Source organism: Fonsecaea pedrosoi (genome assembly GCF_000835455.1).
Source record: "Fonsecaea pedrosoi CBS 271.37 unplaced genomic scaffold supercont1.5, whole genome shotgun sequence".
Taxonomy (NCBI): domain Eukaryota; kingdom Fungi; phylum Ascomycota; class Eurotiomycetes; order Chaetothyriales; family Herpotrichiellaceae; genus Fonsecaea; species Fonsecaea pedrosoi.
Genome location: NW_013550611.1, coordinates 1,963,132 through 1,980,371, shown reverse-complemented (window position 1 = coordinate 1,980,371; position 17,240 = coordinate 1,963,132). Strand labels below are relative to the sequence as shown.

Genomic DNA, 17,240 nt, shown 5'->3' with positions numbered 1-17,240 from the left:
GAGGGCGACGCGAGGAGGCACCCGCCAAGCCCTGCGCGCACGTCCATCATCAATCGTCGTCCAACTCATCATCGACCTTCCTGGCACACTCTCTCTATCATTTCTTGTTGACATACAGTTCGTCGTCAATTGACTGTTCGAAGGGATACCCCGATTCTTTTGCCGCGATCATGAACGTCATGAGCAATAACCAAAACGCGGGAAAGAGCGCCTACGATGGAGGCTAGCCCCAGAATCGAACAGCCGATAACTCGACAACTAACGACTTGACCAACACAGCATCCTCTGAGCTAGCCTCCAGGATGGATGGCACGGAAAATGCCACTCCCGAGACAACGAGGAGTCGGCAGGCTTCGACCGCCTCAGAAGGAGAACGACCTCCCCTTCCTCCACGACCGAGCGAATTGAGCCTCATGCAAGCCATGCCCTCTACAGGACACTCTTCCCGCCCGCCCACTCGAGGTCTCGTAGCAGGGGCAACAACGGCGGTGTCCATGACCGATGTAAACGCTTACAACCGACCTGACGGCTCCAAAGAACTACGCGTCAGCTCTTCTCGCACACCCTCCAGCCACTCTATTCGCCCCTCGCCCAGCAACAGAACCAGTGATGTCGGGGAGGACAACTCCAGCATCAGAAGCTATGCGCCAATTGGCCGGTATATTCAAGATGCGGAAAGCATATTCGAGGGAGATGTGCAAGAGGAACAAAATCTTTCGGCATCAGTAAGCAGCTCTCGAGGATTGTTCGAGACAGAGTCGGAGAGCCTGTATGACGAAGGGGACGTTGATTTCGACAAGGAGTTTGAAGAGGTGGACGAGAAGGTTGTCGGTGAAGAGGAGGCTCAAAAGCACTGGATGTCGAAGCGCAAGCATTTCATCATCTTGTCTGCGGCCGGTAAGCCCATTTATACTAGGCATGGATCAGACGCAGTCATCTCGAGTTACGTGGGTATCATTCAGGCTATCATCTCCTCCTACTCAGATGCTGGTGACCAGCTGGGGAGTTTCCAAGCAGGTGGAGTATTGTTTGTCGTGCTTTCACAGACAAATTTGTTCCTAGTAGGAATAACAAGTCTTCCGGAAAGTGAGGCACAGGTCCGAGTTCAGCTTGAAGCCCTCTATATGCAGATCTTATCGACTCTGACATTACCAACTCTAACGCATATCTTTTCGGTTCGTCCGTCGACCGACCTCAGACGGCCATTGCAAGGCACTGAAGTACTGCTGTCCTCGCTAGCAGACAGCTTTACGCGGGGTTCGCCGTCCGCACTCCTGTCTGCTCTGGAATGTTTAAAGATCAGAAAGTCGCACCGTAACATCATCAACAGCACAATGATCAAAGCCCGAGTGGACGACTTACTCTACGGGCTTGTGGTCGCTGGAGGGAGACTGGTCAGCGTCATCCGACCGAAGAAACACTCTCTGCACCCAAGTGATCTGCAACTGATTTTCAACATGATTTTCGAAGCCGAGGGTGTCAAGGCCGGCGGTGGAGACTCTTGGATTCCAGTCTGTCTCCCTGGCTTTAATAACACTGGCTATTTATACATGTACGTTAGTTTTCTTGATATGGGTGGCGAGCAAGTTCGGGAAATGGCCCAGAACGAACGCATCGCGAAAGAGGACTCGGTGGCTATCATTCTCCTGAGCGCCAACCGAGAGAGCTTCGAGGATTTGCACAGTATGAAGACCTACCTTGTCCATGAGTTTCACCGGAACAAGAGCATGCACATCATCCAGACTGCTGTACAGGCCGGCCGACCTGCACCCACAGACATCGTTGCCGGCACCGTCTTGAGGCATTTCCTCTACAAATCCAAAGGCAACGTGCAATTCTTCATGCCGTCGTTCTCGCCGGGCTTTGAGACACTGAAACAGCGACGACGGTTGATGTCGTTGTACCACAATCTTCATGCCAGCGTGCATGCCAAACATGCAGCTGTCAAGGTCCACCATAGTGTGGGCGTGTCGGCGACGGCGCTGGCTTGGGTCACACCAATGTTTGAACTGTATTGTGTCGCAGGTCCAACAGCCTCGAGGAGTGCGTTGGCCCAGAGCGCGACTAAGGTGGTGCAATGGATTCAGAGAGAGGAAGAGCGGATATTTATCATTGGTGGTGCGGTGTTTTGATCGTTTATGTACCGAATGGGTGAGAAGAAGACCAGCTTGCATCTGGCAGCAAGCGATGCGTCTGCCACTCAATCCTTGCCTCCCATCACCGTTGTCCGCCAGCCACTTGGTCCAAGACCTGCTCAATCAACTTGCCATCTCTCTCCAGATCGACCTTCCAATTACTGATGGCAATTCTCGCTGCAGGCTTCGAATCCCACACCGTTCCCGTCATGTAGATCTTGCCCGTGTCGTTGACCCTCCTTACAAAGTCTCTCATCCGTTCCTCATCCTTGAGTCTGAACAAGACCACAATAAACGTCCTTGCCAGAGTTTCTTGTTCGCCCTTCTCGCGGCCACCCGCACGTGCGGGTAGCGGTAGCAGGTCGAACCTCTCGTCTTGGAGGAGCCAGCTGCTCACCCGCCGCGCCAGGCGGATCTGCCGCTTCAACATGTCCAGGTAGCCCGGCCGCCCGTAGGCCACGAGCGTCGCGTAGACGGGCAGTGCGCGGAATCTGCGCGAGTTCTCGATGCCGATGTTCAGCGGGCTTTGGATCGCGGAAGGGTCGTAGTCAGAGACGTCTCCGCTTGCAACTGCGTCTGTGTCCGCATCTGTGTTGCTCGTCATCGACGACGTGAGATACGCGGCGTTGCCGTTGCGGAAGACGTCTTCACTGAGGCGCTTGTGGCGGGTGAAGAAGACGCCGCAGTCGTAGGGGACGTTGAGCAGCTTGTGGCAGTCGCCGGTGATGGAGTCGGCGAGCTCCAGGCCGTCGACGCCGCGGATCATCTCCTCGAACTCTGCCCGGTCGTGGTCATCTGGGGAAAAGACGCGGCCAAACAGCCCGAACGCGCCGTCGACGTGGATCCAGATCCCAAACTCGCCGCATATCCGGCGCAGACGGAGCATCTGCGCCCGTGAATCGGTGGCGAAGCGGCCCGTGTTGACCTCCCCCGCGGAGATGGCGAGGATGTTGACCACGTCCGGTTTCGCGGCCTCTTCGGCCAGTCGGGCCAGGTCGATCTGTAGCCCATCGCCCTGCGAGGTGGAGGTGGAGATGGAAATGACATTCTTCCTCCCGATGCCGACGACGCTTGCCGCTTTGGCGATGCTGGAGTGAGGCAGCGTGCTGAGAATCTGGATCTTGCGTAGGCCGGCCTGGGCCATGAGTTCTGCGACGCCGTGCTCGCCGCAGCTTCCGGCATCGCCGTCGTCCTCTTCCGCCGAGACGCCCCGTCTGCGCTGCAGGGCCTTTCGGAGCACAAACTCCCTCCCCAGCGCCAGGCCGAGGACATTGCTCGCCGTCGCGCCGGTGGTGAAGGTCCCACCTCCTCCTCTGCCGCCGCCGCCGCCGCCACGTCGTCCGATTCCCCACTCCGCCTCCGGCAGGCGGAACAGCTGAACGAGGAGATTCAAGGTGGTGACTTCGAGCGTGGTCGCTATGGTCTCGCGCGGGAGGTGCACCTGGACATTCTGGTCGTAGACGGACGCGAGCAGGTCGCCGAGCAGGCCCGCAGGGGTGGCGCCGCCGGTGACGAAGCCGTAGTAGTTTGGCGAGAGGGACGAGAGGTTGAGATGCGGGAGGATGCTGGTCGCCAGATGCGAGGATAGTCTGTCGAGGAGGGGTGTATCATTGTCGTTGCCGTAGTCGTCGACCCGTCCTCCCTGCCGATTGCTCCCGCTCGGTGGCTGAGAAGAGGAATGAGGGAGACTCTGATCGAGTCTAGTAAGCGGCAACACGCTCGGAATATCTCGAGGCAGAACCGGGAACTTGTCGTTCGTCGTCTCTTCCGATGAGGGCACCAAGTATTGCGAGACGGCCAGGCCCGGCGAAGACAAGATGTTCTGCAACGACCTCAAGACCTGCGCGAGGCCTGTTTCTGGATCCATGGCTTTCTCCCTCGGGTGTGTGCGCAGTTGGGGGTTTCGGATATACAGTGAGTGGTCTCTGCGACTGTCACACTGTCTGTCACATGTGCTGCGATCCGATATACATACACCCTGAATTCTTGTCAAATCGCCAGTGCTCGCTCGCCCGCTTGATGGATCCCAGACGCCTTGAGTTGATGGATCAAAAATTTCAAGGTTGTGTTATGAAGTGGTTACCTAGTCCCTAGCTCCTGGTACCTATGTATGTACGAGTATGCATGTAATACTTAGTGTAATAATGTGTAAAATGTAACCTCGTCTCGGTAGGTCTCCACATGCTCTTTGTATGGCGCAAGTCATCGCAGAGGCACGAGAGGCCATTCTAGAAAGAAACAAGGGGCTACAGAAGGACAAGTATGAGGTATGAAGCAGGTATATCACGGCCCTCGAGAACAGACTATGCACGATGCACCACAGACAACGATCACGAGAGAGAAAACAAAAACAAAAACAAGCACATAAAAACAGTCAAATGAATGCGTGTTTGCTTCGGAATGCTTTGGTTTTTTTTCATTCCCAACCCTTCTGGCATCAAGGCCATCTCTGATCCGTCATTATCAGAAGCCCAGTCAACAGGGCACAGGTGCCGGGTTGTATGCTGTGAGTTCATAATGTACAAATACATTTGGCCGACGACGGAGCATCAGCTTGCCTTCCCAACCATCTTTCAATCCATTCCAATATTCTTCCTTCAACTGTCATGGCTGTTGACCTCGCCTCGTCAAGTAATCACTTCCTCCCGTATCTGCGTCTCCGTACCCGTCTCTGGCTTGATTAATTCCTCCTCCCCAGCTTGATCATCCACAAACTTCCTGTCACTGACATGTGACTTGGTCCCGTCTTGTTCGGTCTGCTTGTCCGGTGTCCACGTATAATCGGCAAAATTGGTCGTCTTCTGTTGTCCCGGTTCATGCTTGTATGGACATCTCAGGTTCGTACAAGGATTGAACCGGCAGGGAACCTGCAGATGTGTGAAGGGGCAATTGGGAGTCTTGCACTGGGCCCCAAATTTGCACAGCGGCATTGTCGGGTGCTTGAATGGACAATTGGGCTTGGTGCAATTGGGGAAGAACTTGCAGAGCTCCTGTGACTGGAATGCCCTAACTTGCGCTGGCGAAGGATGTTTCATGACACACTTGGAGTTCTTGCAGGCTGGGCCAAACGTGCACGTCTCCGACATGTCAACAACGATTCCTTCGGGCGCAGCCGGAGATTGGTGAACATAAGGGCAGTCCTTGTTGGTGCAACGAAGATTGAAGTGGCACATCGTGCTGGACGGGTCTTGCGGTTTTCGTTCGCCCTCACTGGTCGTTTGCGCCTCCGTCGTAGATGCTTCAGCCCCCTGCGTCTGACCATCACCTTCCATAGCCGTGTCTTGGTCGCTTGCTTTCGCAGGAGATTTGACATGACCATTCTGGCTGTTGCCTCCCCGACCCCGACCTCGACCACTGCCCCGGCCACGCCCTGACTCGACCCTATCGAACAGTGACCGACCTTGGTGGTTTGGCTGGTTGGCGCCTTGGGAGAATGCAGGGTTCGCCGCTCCCGGCATCATTCCAGTAAACTGTGCCAGCATGCGCGTCTGTTGTTCCATCATAGCCATAAATTCCATCTGTTGCTGCGGCGTCATCTGCATCATGCCTTGACCTTGTTGTGGGCCGTTCATCATCATCGGATTTTGCATGCCCTGACCAGCACCAGTCATGCCCATATTCAATGCTTTTTGCATTCCCGGGCGTACGTCTCGGTTTTGTATATTGCGCGGTCCTTTCGGCGCGCCGCGCACGTTGCCGTGAGTATTTATACGGTCGTTGCCACGGACTCGGTGTAAAGCTGAATCACCGGATTTGTTGATCGCACCGCCTCGCCCACCTCTACCAGCGGGTCGGCCACCGTGTAAACCTTTAGGGCCTCGAGGTCTGTAGAACATTGTTAGCAAGTGATTTGTGGATGGCCTGGAATGGGGCGCGACATACGCATTTTCAGGTGCATTGTCAACCATGTCCATATCATAGGCGGCAGGTATTGAAGAGTTTCCATTTTCTGTCGCGCCCGACGGCACTGAACTAGGCGCTTCGCCCTGTAGTGGTTGTTCTGATGACTGTGATGTTGTACCCGGACCAGGAGCAGCTGCGCCGCCGCCGGACAAAAGGTTGACTTGGTCGAATAGCCACTGCGCGAACTCGGTGGTACCTTTGGCATCCTGCAACAGCTCGCCAGCAAGCTCTGATGCGATTTGATTCTGGGTCTTTCCGTTTGCGAGCATGAGGACGATATATTCGGCTAACGAAGTGTCGTCATCTTGTGTCCAGCCTTCTTCCACAATCTTGGAGTGCACAGCGCTACTCAGCGCTTCGGCCAGCGGCGTCTCGAGGGCAATAGTTGACATTGTGAGAGAGAGGACGAGAGAATTGGGTGTACGGGGTCTGGAGAAAAGATATTCGCCTCCCTAGGAGGGTCGAAATGGGTTGATCGCGGTTTTGTGGTTGTTGCGACACAATGACAGAAGGGTCCTTTGTTGCACCTTCTTGAATGTTTGTTGAAGATAGTGAGCCTATATGAGCGAGCCTCTCGTCGAACAAGGTAGAGTGACAAACGCGCGTGGGGTTCTAGGATGAAACCAAGTGGATAGGGAATGTGCAGTATGTGATGGTAGAACAACGAGAAGGCGACGCAGTATTTTGATCAACTCGCACGTGATACAGTTTTCAGCCTTAGAGCGGCCAGATATTTTCGATGATTTTTTTATTGATTTATCAGCGCCGGAGATTTCTCCTCCTCCTCATCGTGTCTCGCTGCTTTTTCAATGCATATTCGTCAATTTCCCCAAGTTCCATCCACCAACACCGAATGATCCAGTCATCATCTCTCATGTTTTAGTGCCGGCTTCGTCACGACATGGACTGGCCCCCGTTCAAAGGGCCAATGATTCAAGCCTTCTCTCTCTTCTTTTCACTCTTGAGAAATCCCACTTTCACGCCCTCTGCTGGCGTCAGGATAATCTCTACATGCATGGTCCGTTTGCTCCCATAATCAATGATCTGGTCGAATTCCTGCAGGATCCTGACGATCGTGTATCCCATCTCTACCATGGCGAATTGCTGTCCGATACATATTCTGGGTCCGCCGTTGAATGGGATGAAGTTCCAGGCCTTGGGGGTCCACGTCGCCCAGCGCTCTGGCCACCATTCCAGCGGGTCGTAGGGGAACGACGGCGAAATTGGCGGATATAAGTCCCTTCTTCGCTGCATCGACAAGGTGCTGTATCCCACCACTGTTCCCTTTGGACATCCCACCGGTGCATTGCCGTCTTTCCCTCCACCTCGAGGCAATGTAGTATCTGAGAGTGCCGAACGGACATTGAAAGGTACTATCGGATAGAGCCGCAGGGTTTCGTTGATGGTGTACGTCAGATACTTCATGTCTTTGATCTCTTGATAGGTTGGCGGTCGACCATCGTTTCCCAAGACTTCCTTGATCTCTGCACGAAGTCTTTCGACTGCGCGAGGATTCTTGGCCAATTCCAGGAAAAGCCAGGACAGTGTTCCGGCGGTGGTGTCGCGGCCGGCCAACAGCAATGCCGCGAGCTGATCGCGCATAACCTTTCGATCTCTGGTATATCGGGCCAGTGCGTGGATAAAGGTGTCTGAGCGAGATAACTTGGTCTCCAACTCTTCCGGAGTCAATGAAAGTGCCTCGTCAATGAACGGCTCAATGAAACGCTCCATGGTCTTCAGTCCATCATAGAAGGATTTCTTGCTGCGGAAGTGCTTCAAGGGCCTGCGCAAATTATAAGCTGAGCGAACAAAGACGAGTGATGGTCAGATTTCTTACCCCAAGCGGCCCTCTAGGGATTGGACGCGTTGAACTTCGTCAAAGGCAGCAGCGAAAGCCGACTGTTCTTTATCCAAGCTGCCAACGGTGTGTCCGAATAGAAAGTGGGTGGACGCATCAAGGCTGAATCGGAAGAACAGTTTGTTCAACATGACCGCACTCCCGTCACCCGTACCCATCAACGCTATGAGTTTGCGGACATGAGTCTCGATCAATGGCAGGTCAGCGACCTTCTCCCGGATAAACATTGGACGAATAAGTTGTCGCGAGTTGTGCCATTGCTGCCCGTCGGTGGTGAAAATGCTATCGCCTAGGAAGTCCTGCCACTCCTCATGGAATTGTTCGCCTGCCGTGTTTTGCGCCAGGCCGTTAGCAATCAGTAACCCATCGAGGTCCTCTTCGTCACGACCGAACCTAATTACGACTTACCTTTACCAAACTCCTGGAATTGCGTCGTCAAGATGGCCTTGGTGTTCTCTGGGTCTGCGGTAAAGATGACGCGAACATCCTCCAGTAGATGAAGCTCGGCCGTGTACGAGGCCGTTCCTTTGCTGTCAGTGCCGGTGTGTTCGTAGATCCAGTCCCAGAATTCCAGTGTTTCGTTTCTGAGGATCGCCAGTGTCGAATGAACAGGAAAATCCAGGCCTGTAGAGCGGGGGGTGGCATTAGTATGATTTGATGTCCTGTGTATGATAACAGAGCAGCCTAACCAAAGATGAACCGAGTTGTGACCCGCGGCGCTTCACTGCCAAGGGCGGCGACCTTCTTCCATTTTCTGTATCTCTTGATGTACACCGAGGCGACGTACGCGAGGAGTGCCGCGAGCGTGAAATATTGCCATGGACGGAGTTGGAACATCATGGTTGCAAAAGATGCTTTGCGAGAGCCCAGTCTTGTACTTTGTACGTTGTACAGAACTAATCAATGCGCAAAACATGAACCAATGTCAATTCAGAGAAGAAGCAACAAAAGTCCAGATGTTTCAAGGTGTCGCGGATTTATCCTAGCCCAAAGTTGATTACTTGTGAGGGACGGAGCCAGAGTCTGGGGTCAAGGTTTCTTATTTCCCAAAAGAGCGTCTTATGGGGGAACGGGCAACCATCCCGAACCACCCACCAACATCGCATTACCAACTACAAACTTATATAGATCATGCCACCAGACTAAATGAATCAGGCATCACCATTTCCCTCTTCATTCTGCTTGATATTCTAGAGCTGCTCGAACGAAGAGCAAATAGAGTGATAGGTCCGTTCCAAGGTTTCGCCAACAGCGAGCAAGTTTCAGAATGGTCTCGTATTCCGTTTAGAATCTTACGAAGTACGTCTTCCGACTTAGACTGTTCGTATGGGCCAATGACAGGCATCCCATCTCGCAAGGAAATCCCCTTTCCAGTTGTTAGGTCAGCCTTGGTGTTTCTTTGACGATTGATCCCAGATCACCAGATACTCATCTTCATTCAAACACTCGATCACCATTCCTTATCGCAGTCAATCGCTATAGGTTGCATCCACCTTCCATTAAACACCATGTCATGGTGACTGGAGACATGCGGAGCCCCAGATCTATGACCCCTCGTTCCCTCCACTCTCCCAGTCTCTTGGTGGCGTCCTCAAGCATGGATTCTTCTCTCACTCCCGCCCACAGGACTTCTGCGGCTGCGGCAACTCGGGGCCACAACTTTGAATCAAGGTCGCTCGAGTCAGTCTGCTCAGACCACATCAAGACTTCCCCTCCTTCAATGCCCTCCTGGAGGTGGGTGCTAATGTTTCCCAGTGGATTGTAGGTATACATCTGCCGCCAGTTGTGGTAGGGATTGCAATAGTCAAGGTATGGCTTTTTCAATCTGCTAGGGTATCCGCCAGATGTGTTGTAAGGGACTCCAGGCGGCGACTTGCCAGAGGGATAAGGATCGAGGAAGACGCCAAAGCCACCTATATGGTCAGTAGCGTCTGCTATCCGAGCGGGTTGCACTTACAGTCGAGATACCAATAATGGTAGTCTCCAAATATTGCTCGATGGCCTCGCTTCAACACCTCTTCGATCCGCTCGCTATTCCGCCAGACTTGAACCAAGGTTTGCCTCGACGGAGCATTATCCAAGACAGAAGGTAGTGTTAAGTTCCAGTCAAGAAGCACTAGTGTGTGGTCAGCATCAAACAAAGGACCAGAGCTGTTCAAAGATGCCACTACACCCAAACAATCTCCAGGGTAATCTTACTCTCTTCCCAAACGATTGGCTGAAGTCCGTGGCGAATGCATGCCTCGATGACATTGTCAACGAATTTCTGTAGCAACGGCTGTAACACTTTCGGGTCGTCACTCTTCACTGTGTCGTCAAGGAGATACGCCGCCAGATTCAACTCATCGCCACCGACGTGATACAAAGAGGTATAAGGTCGTGTTCGCGGCAAAAGATCGTCAAGAACAGTGGTCACAAATTCGTGAACAGCCGAAGAATTGAGCTTAAGCTGGCCACTCAATGGCTCCGCAGCAAATGTTGACCAATCCATTTCATTGAATGCTGCAATCAAGTCTGGAAATGCATATGCTACAGAGGCTGTGTGCCCGGGCATATCAATTTCGATGAAGACCGAAACACCTTTCGTGGCACCATACATCTGAATCTCACGAAGGACGTCAGCACCCCAAACATGACGAGGCTGATACGCCCCTTTTCGGGCCAGGTCTGGGAAAGGAAGTATTTCGAGGGGCCAGCTTTGCGAATCAGTCGCATGGACGTGCAGTCTGTTCAACTTAGCCATTGCCATAGCATCAATTGTGCGTATCAGGTCCTTTGAATCAAAAGGATTTCTGGCTATGTCGATACTCAACCCACGGTGGCGCCATCTAGCTCTATCCATTATGCTCGACGGTGCAAATGGTGTGTAGGACCCCGACTCTGTCGAGTGGGCAAAAAACAGCTGCTCAAGGGTTTGCAGGGCTCTAATCGTCCCTATACTGCAGTTGGACTTGATGGAAGCAATGCCGTGGTCGTCAATATCAATTGCATAGGATTCATCGTCCCCAAAATAGCTTTGCGGAACGAGTGGTTCTGATTTTGGACAAGCACCTTGCTGGATATCCAATGTGGAAATGTAATGACGAGGAGCTTGTGAATCCGGTTCGAAAGCGGAATGTCGCTTGTAAAGCTTCCAGGGGACAAACTTGGACCGCTGAATCGATCGAATCGTCTCGCGTACGCTATTCTGCACAATTGACCTCTCAGAGAACACAGGCTCGCCGCTGTTGTTTCTGTGCACAAAGGGGAATTGGAGCTTATCCATTAGACCCTGTGTGAACTCGAATGCGCCATTGAGCACACTGGCTAAAGGGCCGGCCTGTAAGCCAGAAGGGCCATAGAGTTCAAAGGTTTGCTCTTCACAGCGAAGAGTTGCATGAATGGCTGAATCAAGCCATAATACTCGATTACCGGTCTGGATCTCAGCAGGTTGCGGCCAAACAGCAAGGCAGGTCGTGACGAGTGCCAGGGTGAACAAGGGGTGTGGCTGCATTGCAAACAGCTGATACCAATGCAATCATTGGGGTCATTTTTGGGCAATTCTCTGGAGGAGGGGAGGGAATGCGGAAGTGATTGATGTAAGAGAGACACAGGACAAGACGTGGGAGAAGGGAAGAGTGAGGCGGATATATGTTTTTCCAGTCCAGAGAGTCCGGTGCCGGGAACATTAATTCTCCGTTCCGAGACAGTAACAAGGAACCAACTCGAACATCGGAACTTACAAGGGCCTCGAGACGCCTGGGGGATTCCTCTAGTGGATGCTGTGGGTGCGCCAGGTGCCTTTCTCCACAACCCGTAATATAACCAGACACCAAGCGTCCTTTTTCCGCATGGGAACCCTCCCTCGCCTTGTGTTGATCTACCAAACGACACTTCACTTCTTCTCTACTATTCTTACCGCATCCTTGATATAGTGACAGAGGTTGCTATTCACTTTGCCTTAACTTTATACTTTGAGACAGTCTGTGGGAAGAGCTTCATGCTTGCCTCACCCTGACCTTTCAAAGCGTTCTCGGTTTCCGTCCTGCCCTTTCGGTTCCTCCCCTAACGGTTCTTTCGAGGCTTTCTTCGGAGCCACCACCACCATGGCCACCGCAACGGAAGATTCTACTGCCAATGCCGGCTCCAGCACGACCAAGACTCCAGCTCAACTCATGCAGGAGAAACATGAGGCCGCAGAAGCGCATCATGTGACTGTCGAAGAAGTGCCCGATGAAGACGATCTTCAACACCCGCCCCCTTCCCATCACGCTGCAGAAGAGGCGGAAGATGCTACAACCACAACCAATGGGACTGGCAATGCCCCAATGTCGGCCAAGGCTGCTGGAAAGCAGAAGGCGACTGAAAAACCTCCGGTGCTTGACACTCAGTCTGAGGAGGCTTTTCCGGCTTTGGGAGCTGCCACTGCTGCGTCCGCTAGACAGCCCGGTTGGATTGCTAGTGCATCTGCCAAAGCTGCTCCAACAAACGGCTCTCCCGCCCTGGGATCTCGACCGACGTCTTCTGGTGCTCCAACACCGAACTCTACGTCTGGTGCCCGGACTCCAGTAACTACAGCCGGCCCACGCAGCAACGTCGTCCTTCCCGGAAGATACCGTGACTCCTTCGAGATTGACAATGCCGACTTGGACAAGAGCAAACCCCTGTCACGAGTTTTGAACGACGTGAAGAAGAAATTCAACGTTATCGTCACTCCAAAGTCCACCAATTTCGCGACTCGAACTGAATTCATTGCCGAAGGTCCCAAGGCGCGAGTCACCGAGGCCCTGATGTACGTCTCCAAGGAACTGACGCTTGAGAAACAAGTCAAACTGGAAATTCCATCCACCGTCTCCGCGCAGATCATTGGCAAAGCCGGTGGAAACATCAAGAAGCTGGAAAGTCAATTCAATGTCCGTATACATATCGATCGTGATACCAAGCCTGTGACGAGCCCCGAGGATGTCAGGACTGATGTGGTCGAGATTCGTGGAAACGCTGCTCAGGTTCGACAAGTCTATGAGCAAATCTCAAACCAGGTCAAGTCACTGCAGCCCAAGGTCGATCTTCCCGTGCGCAATATTCCGCCAGAATTCTATCCCTTCATCGCTGGTCGTCACGCAGACCGACTCCAACAGTTGGAGCAAGAACGCGACGTTCGCATCAACGTGCCGCAATACCATACGTGGCAGCAACAACCACCACCACGGCCTGCCGAGGTGGATCAACCTCCTACCTTTGTCCCTCATGGAGATAATCACATTGTCATTTCTGGTGATCAAGCTGCAACAATAGAAGCACGTCTATTGCTAGAGCAGTTGGCAGAAGAGCTCCAGAAAGAGCTCCTCCTCGAAGAGCTCACCGCTGAACAGATTCTGCATCCATACATTGTCGGCGAGCGCGGGATGGACCCCTTGAAGTTCTTAGAGGAGACCGGTTGTGCTGTTATTTTGCCGCCACCTAATCATGACACGGAGGATATCCATATTATCGGCCCAAGAGACAAGCTCGAGGCCGGTCGGAATTTGGCCGAAGAACTCATGTCCCGAAAACACAATCGGGCCGTCGACATGCGCAAGCATTTCGACGATGCCCCTCAAGGCCCAGAGCGCCACTCAAGAGCACTTGCACAGTATCTTCAACAGAAAGCGATCGAGCGCGAATTCATGAAATCTCATGGTGCCGAGATCATCTTCCCGCGGAGCAGCAGTGCATCTCCGAGCTGGACTGTCATTAGCAACGACCCGCAGAAGGCACTTTCTGCACGCAACGAGCTTTCCAAAATTACTCAGGCCTATCCTTCGGCAAGAATTCAGCTGGTCGAGGTCGATCCTTTCTTCCATCCTCATCTCGAGCAAATGCATGCAGCCAATCTAAGGGATAATTTGGGTGTCCACATGATCGTGCCCGAGGACGGCTCAGATCCCGTCGTACTAGTCTACGAGGGACCTTCACGGGATCAGCCCTTTGCGATTCCTCGCAACAAACCCACCCAGACTGAAATGGCGAAATTTGAGAAAGCCCTGCAGGAGGCACAGGCACTGTTGCTGACCAATATTCCTCACCAAGGCATTTCAGTGCAGGATATCCACGTCCCGAAGAAGTTCCAGGACAAGGTCAAGAGATTTGTGAACAACGAGCCTAGACCAATGCCTCCGCAATCTTTCCCGGTTCAAGTGGATTTTGGTGGCACTCGAGGCGGTCCACGACAAGCCAATGGCGTCTCCCGAGGCTCGCCATCCGAAAGAGTCTATCTGCGTGGTCCAAGCGAGGCAGATATCGCAGAACTCCGCCAGAAGATCGAAGAATTCCTCCGAGAGGCAGAAGAAGATGAGAAAGAGCGTGGATACACGACGACTTTTGCTTTCCCCGCACAGTTCAACAAGAACTTGATCGGAAAACAGGGTGCCAACATCCGGGCTTTGCGTGAAAAGCATGACGTGGAAATCGATACTCGCGAGGATGGACATGTCACCATCAAAGGTCCGGCGAAGAAGGCCGAGGCATGCAAAGCGGAAATTCTACGGCTAGCCAAGCAATGGGAGGATGAAGTCAATTTCGCCATCAAAATTGACCCCAAGTTCCATGGTATGTTGGTGGGCAGGAACGGAGAGAACTTGCAGAAAATTCAAAGCAAGGTCGACAATACGGTGCGGATTGACTTCCCGAGGGTGCAGAAGTTTAGCGACGACGCCTCTGCCGCCGATACTGCGAGTGAAGTTGGCGTTGGTCGCGGTCAGCCTCATGATGAGATCAGAATACGAGGACCTCGAGCAAAGGCCGAGAAGGTGCGTGACGAGCTGCTGAGTCTCCACCAGTACTTGGTCGACAACTCGCACACTGCTACCGTGTCTGTGGCACAAGGGCAGATTGCCTCCCTCATTGGCAGACGTGGCCAGGAGATGGAGAAGCTCCGAGCCGACACGGGAGCGCAGATTGATATCCCGAAGGCTGATGGCTCTGATCGTGTGACAATCCAAATCAAAGGCACCAAGCAACAAGTCGAGAAGGCCAAACAAGAGCTGGAGAAGCGAGCTAAAGCTTTTGATAACATTGTTACCCGGACTTTGACGGTGGACCGAAAGCATCACCGTCCCCTCATTGGAGCTGGCGGTATGTCCTGTCACTCCAGTCATGAAATAACATGCTGACTTTTTACAGGCTCTCATATCCAAAACCTGGTCGCTAAAGCGGGTGGCACCGGTACTAGTGCAGAACACGTCCGGTTCCCTCGGCAAGGAGACGAGTCTGATGAACTTACCATCAGGGGCACGGCTGATGTCGTCGAGAAGATCCTCGCAGCCATTCAAGCCTTCGTGGATGAGCGGGAGAACCAAACGACCGAGACAATCGATGTCCCGATCAGCCAGCACCGTTCTTTGATCGGGCCGAATGGTAGCATTCGAAAGAAACTTGAAGCAGAATTCGGTGTCATCCTTGATGTACCTCGAGTGGGCACTGGACACACCGGCGTCAAAATCATCGGTCGCCCGGAAAATGTCGCCAAGGCCAAGGAGCGCATACAAGGGATGATATCCAAGCCTCAGGGCGAAACAATCATGGTTCCACGGTCTCTGCATCATATCGTGTCCAAAAATGGTGCTCTATTCCGAGAGCTGTCTCGGGATGGCATTCGTGTCGATCACAATGGACAGAGGCCGCCACCAAAGCCGGCTGCCAACCGCGGATCACGGACACGGACGACGAATGGTGATATGCCGCTGATCACTGATCAACCTGGGGAGGAGGCCTACTCATGGGATATTGTTTCTAACCAGCAGGGATCGGACAGTGAACCTGGGGAGATCCCCTGGGTGATCTTGGCTGGAAAAGATGCTACCGACGAGACTGTCGCCAAGGCTAAAGACAAGATCCAGTCACTGCTTCAGAAGGCTGCCGAACCTCAACACACCGGCTTCCTCATCCTCCCAGACCCTAGACTTCACCGCCACATCATCGGGCAGGGTGGCTCGACGATTAATGCTATCCGGAGACAGTCTGGTTGTGACATTCAAGTTCCAAACAGAAACTCCAACAGGGGCGAGGAAGGAGAAGCTATCACGATTGTGGGTAAGGAGGATGGCGTTCTGACTGCACGGGATTTGATTCTCGAGGAAATCAAGCGGGCTGAGGCGGGACGAGACTCGCCCAGAGGTGGTGGTCGATCCTAGAAAACGTCAAGGTGGCCATCCGCGGTCTCACGGAGACAGGTTTGTGTAGACGTATCGTAGATTGATAAGTTGTAAGAGTACCAAAAAGATATGGTCGGTCGAGAGCGACGAGGAGAGCAAAAAGCTAGCTCTGGAGAAAAAGAAAGAAAAGCATGCATGCGGTTGATTTTTAATTTGGATTCAAAAAGTAGCAGAAAGCGAGAACCAGAATTTTTAGAGCAAGAAAAGAAAAGATATTTTTTTGAGAGAAAAGCATGCATGATACGGTTCAGGCTGTGTCGAGGCTATCCTCTCCTCTCCTCTCCTGTCATCCTGACCTACCAGTTTGTATAGTACCGATCAATACTAAGCACATTTATCCAAGTGTATAGGTATAGGCATGTAGGTATACAGGTATATAAAATGTGTGTTTTTGAGAGAGAGAGAGAGAAATATACTCGGTACACACTCCCACAGACCTTCCAACAGAGAGGGAGAGTATATATATGAGAACTGAGCACAGCGTGCAATTTGCTTGTTACCTACACTTACATGTACAGGTTTATCAACTTGACAGCCCCTTGCTAAGGCCTCAGTCTCAGTCTCGACTAAATTTCTATGCATTTTGCTTTGTTGTTCTAATGTATTCGCTATCGCTATCAGATATGACGTGTCACCAAGTCGCTAGATACGATAGATTAAGAAACTTTTCTTCTTTCCTGTCTTTCTGTCTTTCAAAAACATCGCGCGCGTGCACGCTTTGTTTTTTTTTTTTTGTCCACCCCGCGCACGTATCGCCCTTCGCCCTTCACCTTTATGATCTCGCGGCTCGTGTCGAGCTTCTTGGCGACTCCGTTCGCCTTTGCGTCCTTGGCGATGGCTTCCTCGAGCACGTTGGTGACGTCGGGGACGGGCCATGTCGGGCCGCACAGGTAAAAGGCGCCGTCTTCCTTGATGTAGGCCTTGACGATGTCGTCGAGGGTCTCGCGCATGCGGTCCTGGATGTAGATCTTGTGGGGCTGGTCGCGGCTGAAAGCCCGGCCGAGCAGCGTGATGACTCCCGCGGCCTGGTATGCTTCCCACTCTTCGCCGTAGCAGTACTCTTCGCGCTGGTGGCGCGAGCCCATGTACAGCAGGACGGAACCGATTTCCTTACCCTGCGCCTTCTCCATCGCGCGGTGTTGCACAAAGGCCCGGAACGGCGCCAGTCCCGTG

General features: G+C 52.9%; 7 protein-coding genes across 7 annotated transcripts; 2 read left to right on the top strand and 5 right to left on the bottom strand.

Moving 5' to 3' along the window:
- Positions 1-302: 302 nt before the first annotated feature.
- Z517_08198 (uncharacterized protein) lies at positions 303-2,132 on the top strand (the record flags this gene model as incomplete). The annotated part of the gene is made up of 1 exon (XM_013426717.1): positions 303-2,132. The coding sequence occupies one exon, from the start codon at positions 303-305 to the stop codon at positions 2,130-2,132; it is 1,830 nt and encodes a 609-aa protein (XP_013282171.1).
- Positions 2,133-2,217: 85 nt separating this feature from the next.
- Z517_08197 (uncharacterized protein) lies at positions 2,218-4,002 on the bottom strand (the record flags this gene model as incomplete). The annotated part of the gene is made up of 1 exon (XM_013426716.1): positions 2,218-4,002. The coding sequence occupies one exon, from the start codon at positions 4,000-4,002 to the stop codon at positions 2,218-2,220; it is 1,785 nt and encodes a 594-aa protein (XP_013282170.1).
- Positions 4,003-4,762: 760 nt separating this feature from the next.
- Positions 4,763-6,430, bottom strand: Z517_08196 (uncharacterized protein; the record flags this gene model as incomplete). The annotated part of the gene is made up of 2 exons (XM_013426715.1): positions 4,763-5,960; positions 6,018-6,430. 2 exons carry the CDS (start codon positions 6,428-6,430, stop codon positions 4,763-4,765), a joined length of 1,611 nt encoding a protein of 536 aa, XP_013282169.1.
- Positions 6,431-6,971: 541 nt separating this feature from the next.
- Z517_08195 (uncharacterized protein) lies at positions 6,972-8,736 on the bottom strand (the record flags this gene model as incomplete). The annotated part of the gene is made up of 4 exons (XM_013426714.1): positions 6,972-7,821; positions 7,876-8,221; positions 8,305-8,520; positions 8,586-8,736. The coding sequence occupies 4 exons, from the start codon at positions 8,734-8,736 to the stop codon at positions 6,972-6,974; spliced, it is 1,563 nt and encodes a 520-aa protein (XP_013282168.1).
- A 636-nt stretch (positions 8,737-9,372) lies between these two features.
- Positions 9,373-11,389, bottom strand: Z517_08194 (uncharacterized protein; the record flags this gene model as incomplete). The annotated part of the gene is made up of 3 exons (XM_013426713.1): positions 9,373-9,809; positions 9,854-10,012; positions 10,096-11,389. The coding sequence occupies 3 exons, from the start codon at positions 11,387-11,389 to the stop codon at positions 9,373-9,375; spliced, it is 1,890 nt and encodes a 629-aa protein (XP_013282167.1).
- Positions 11,390-11,981: 592 nt separating this feature from the next.
- On the top strand, positions 11,982-16,046 carry Z517_08193 (uncharacterized protein; the record flags this gene model as incomplete). Its single annotated transcript, XM_013426712.1, has 2 exons — positions 11,982-14,988; positions 15,037-16,046. The coding sequence occupies 2 exons, from the start codon at positions 11,982-11,984 to the stop codon at positions 16,044-16,046; spliced, it is 4,017 nt and encodes a 1,338-aa protein (XP_013282166.1).
- A 713-nt stretch (positions 16,047-16,759) lies between these two features.
- Positions 16,760-17,197, bottom strand: Z517_08192 (uncharacterized protein; the record flags this gene model as incomplete). The annotated part of the gene is made up of 1 exon (XM_013426711.1): positions 16,760-17,197. The coding sequence occupies one exon, from the start codon at positions 17,195-17,197 to the stop codon at positions 16,760-16,762; it is 438 nt and encodes a 145-aa protein (XP_013282165.1).
- Positions 17,198-17,240: the final 43 nt, after the last annotated feature.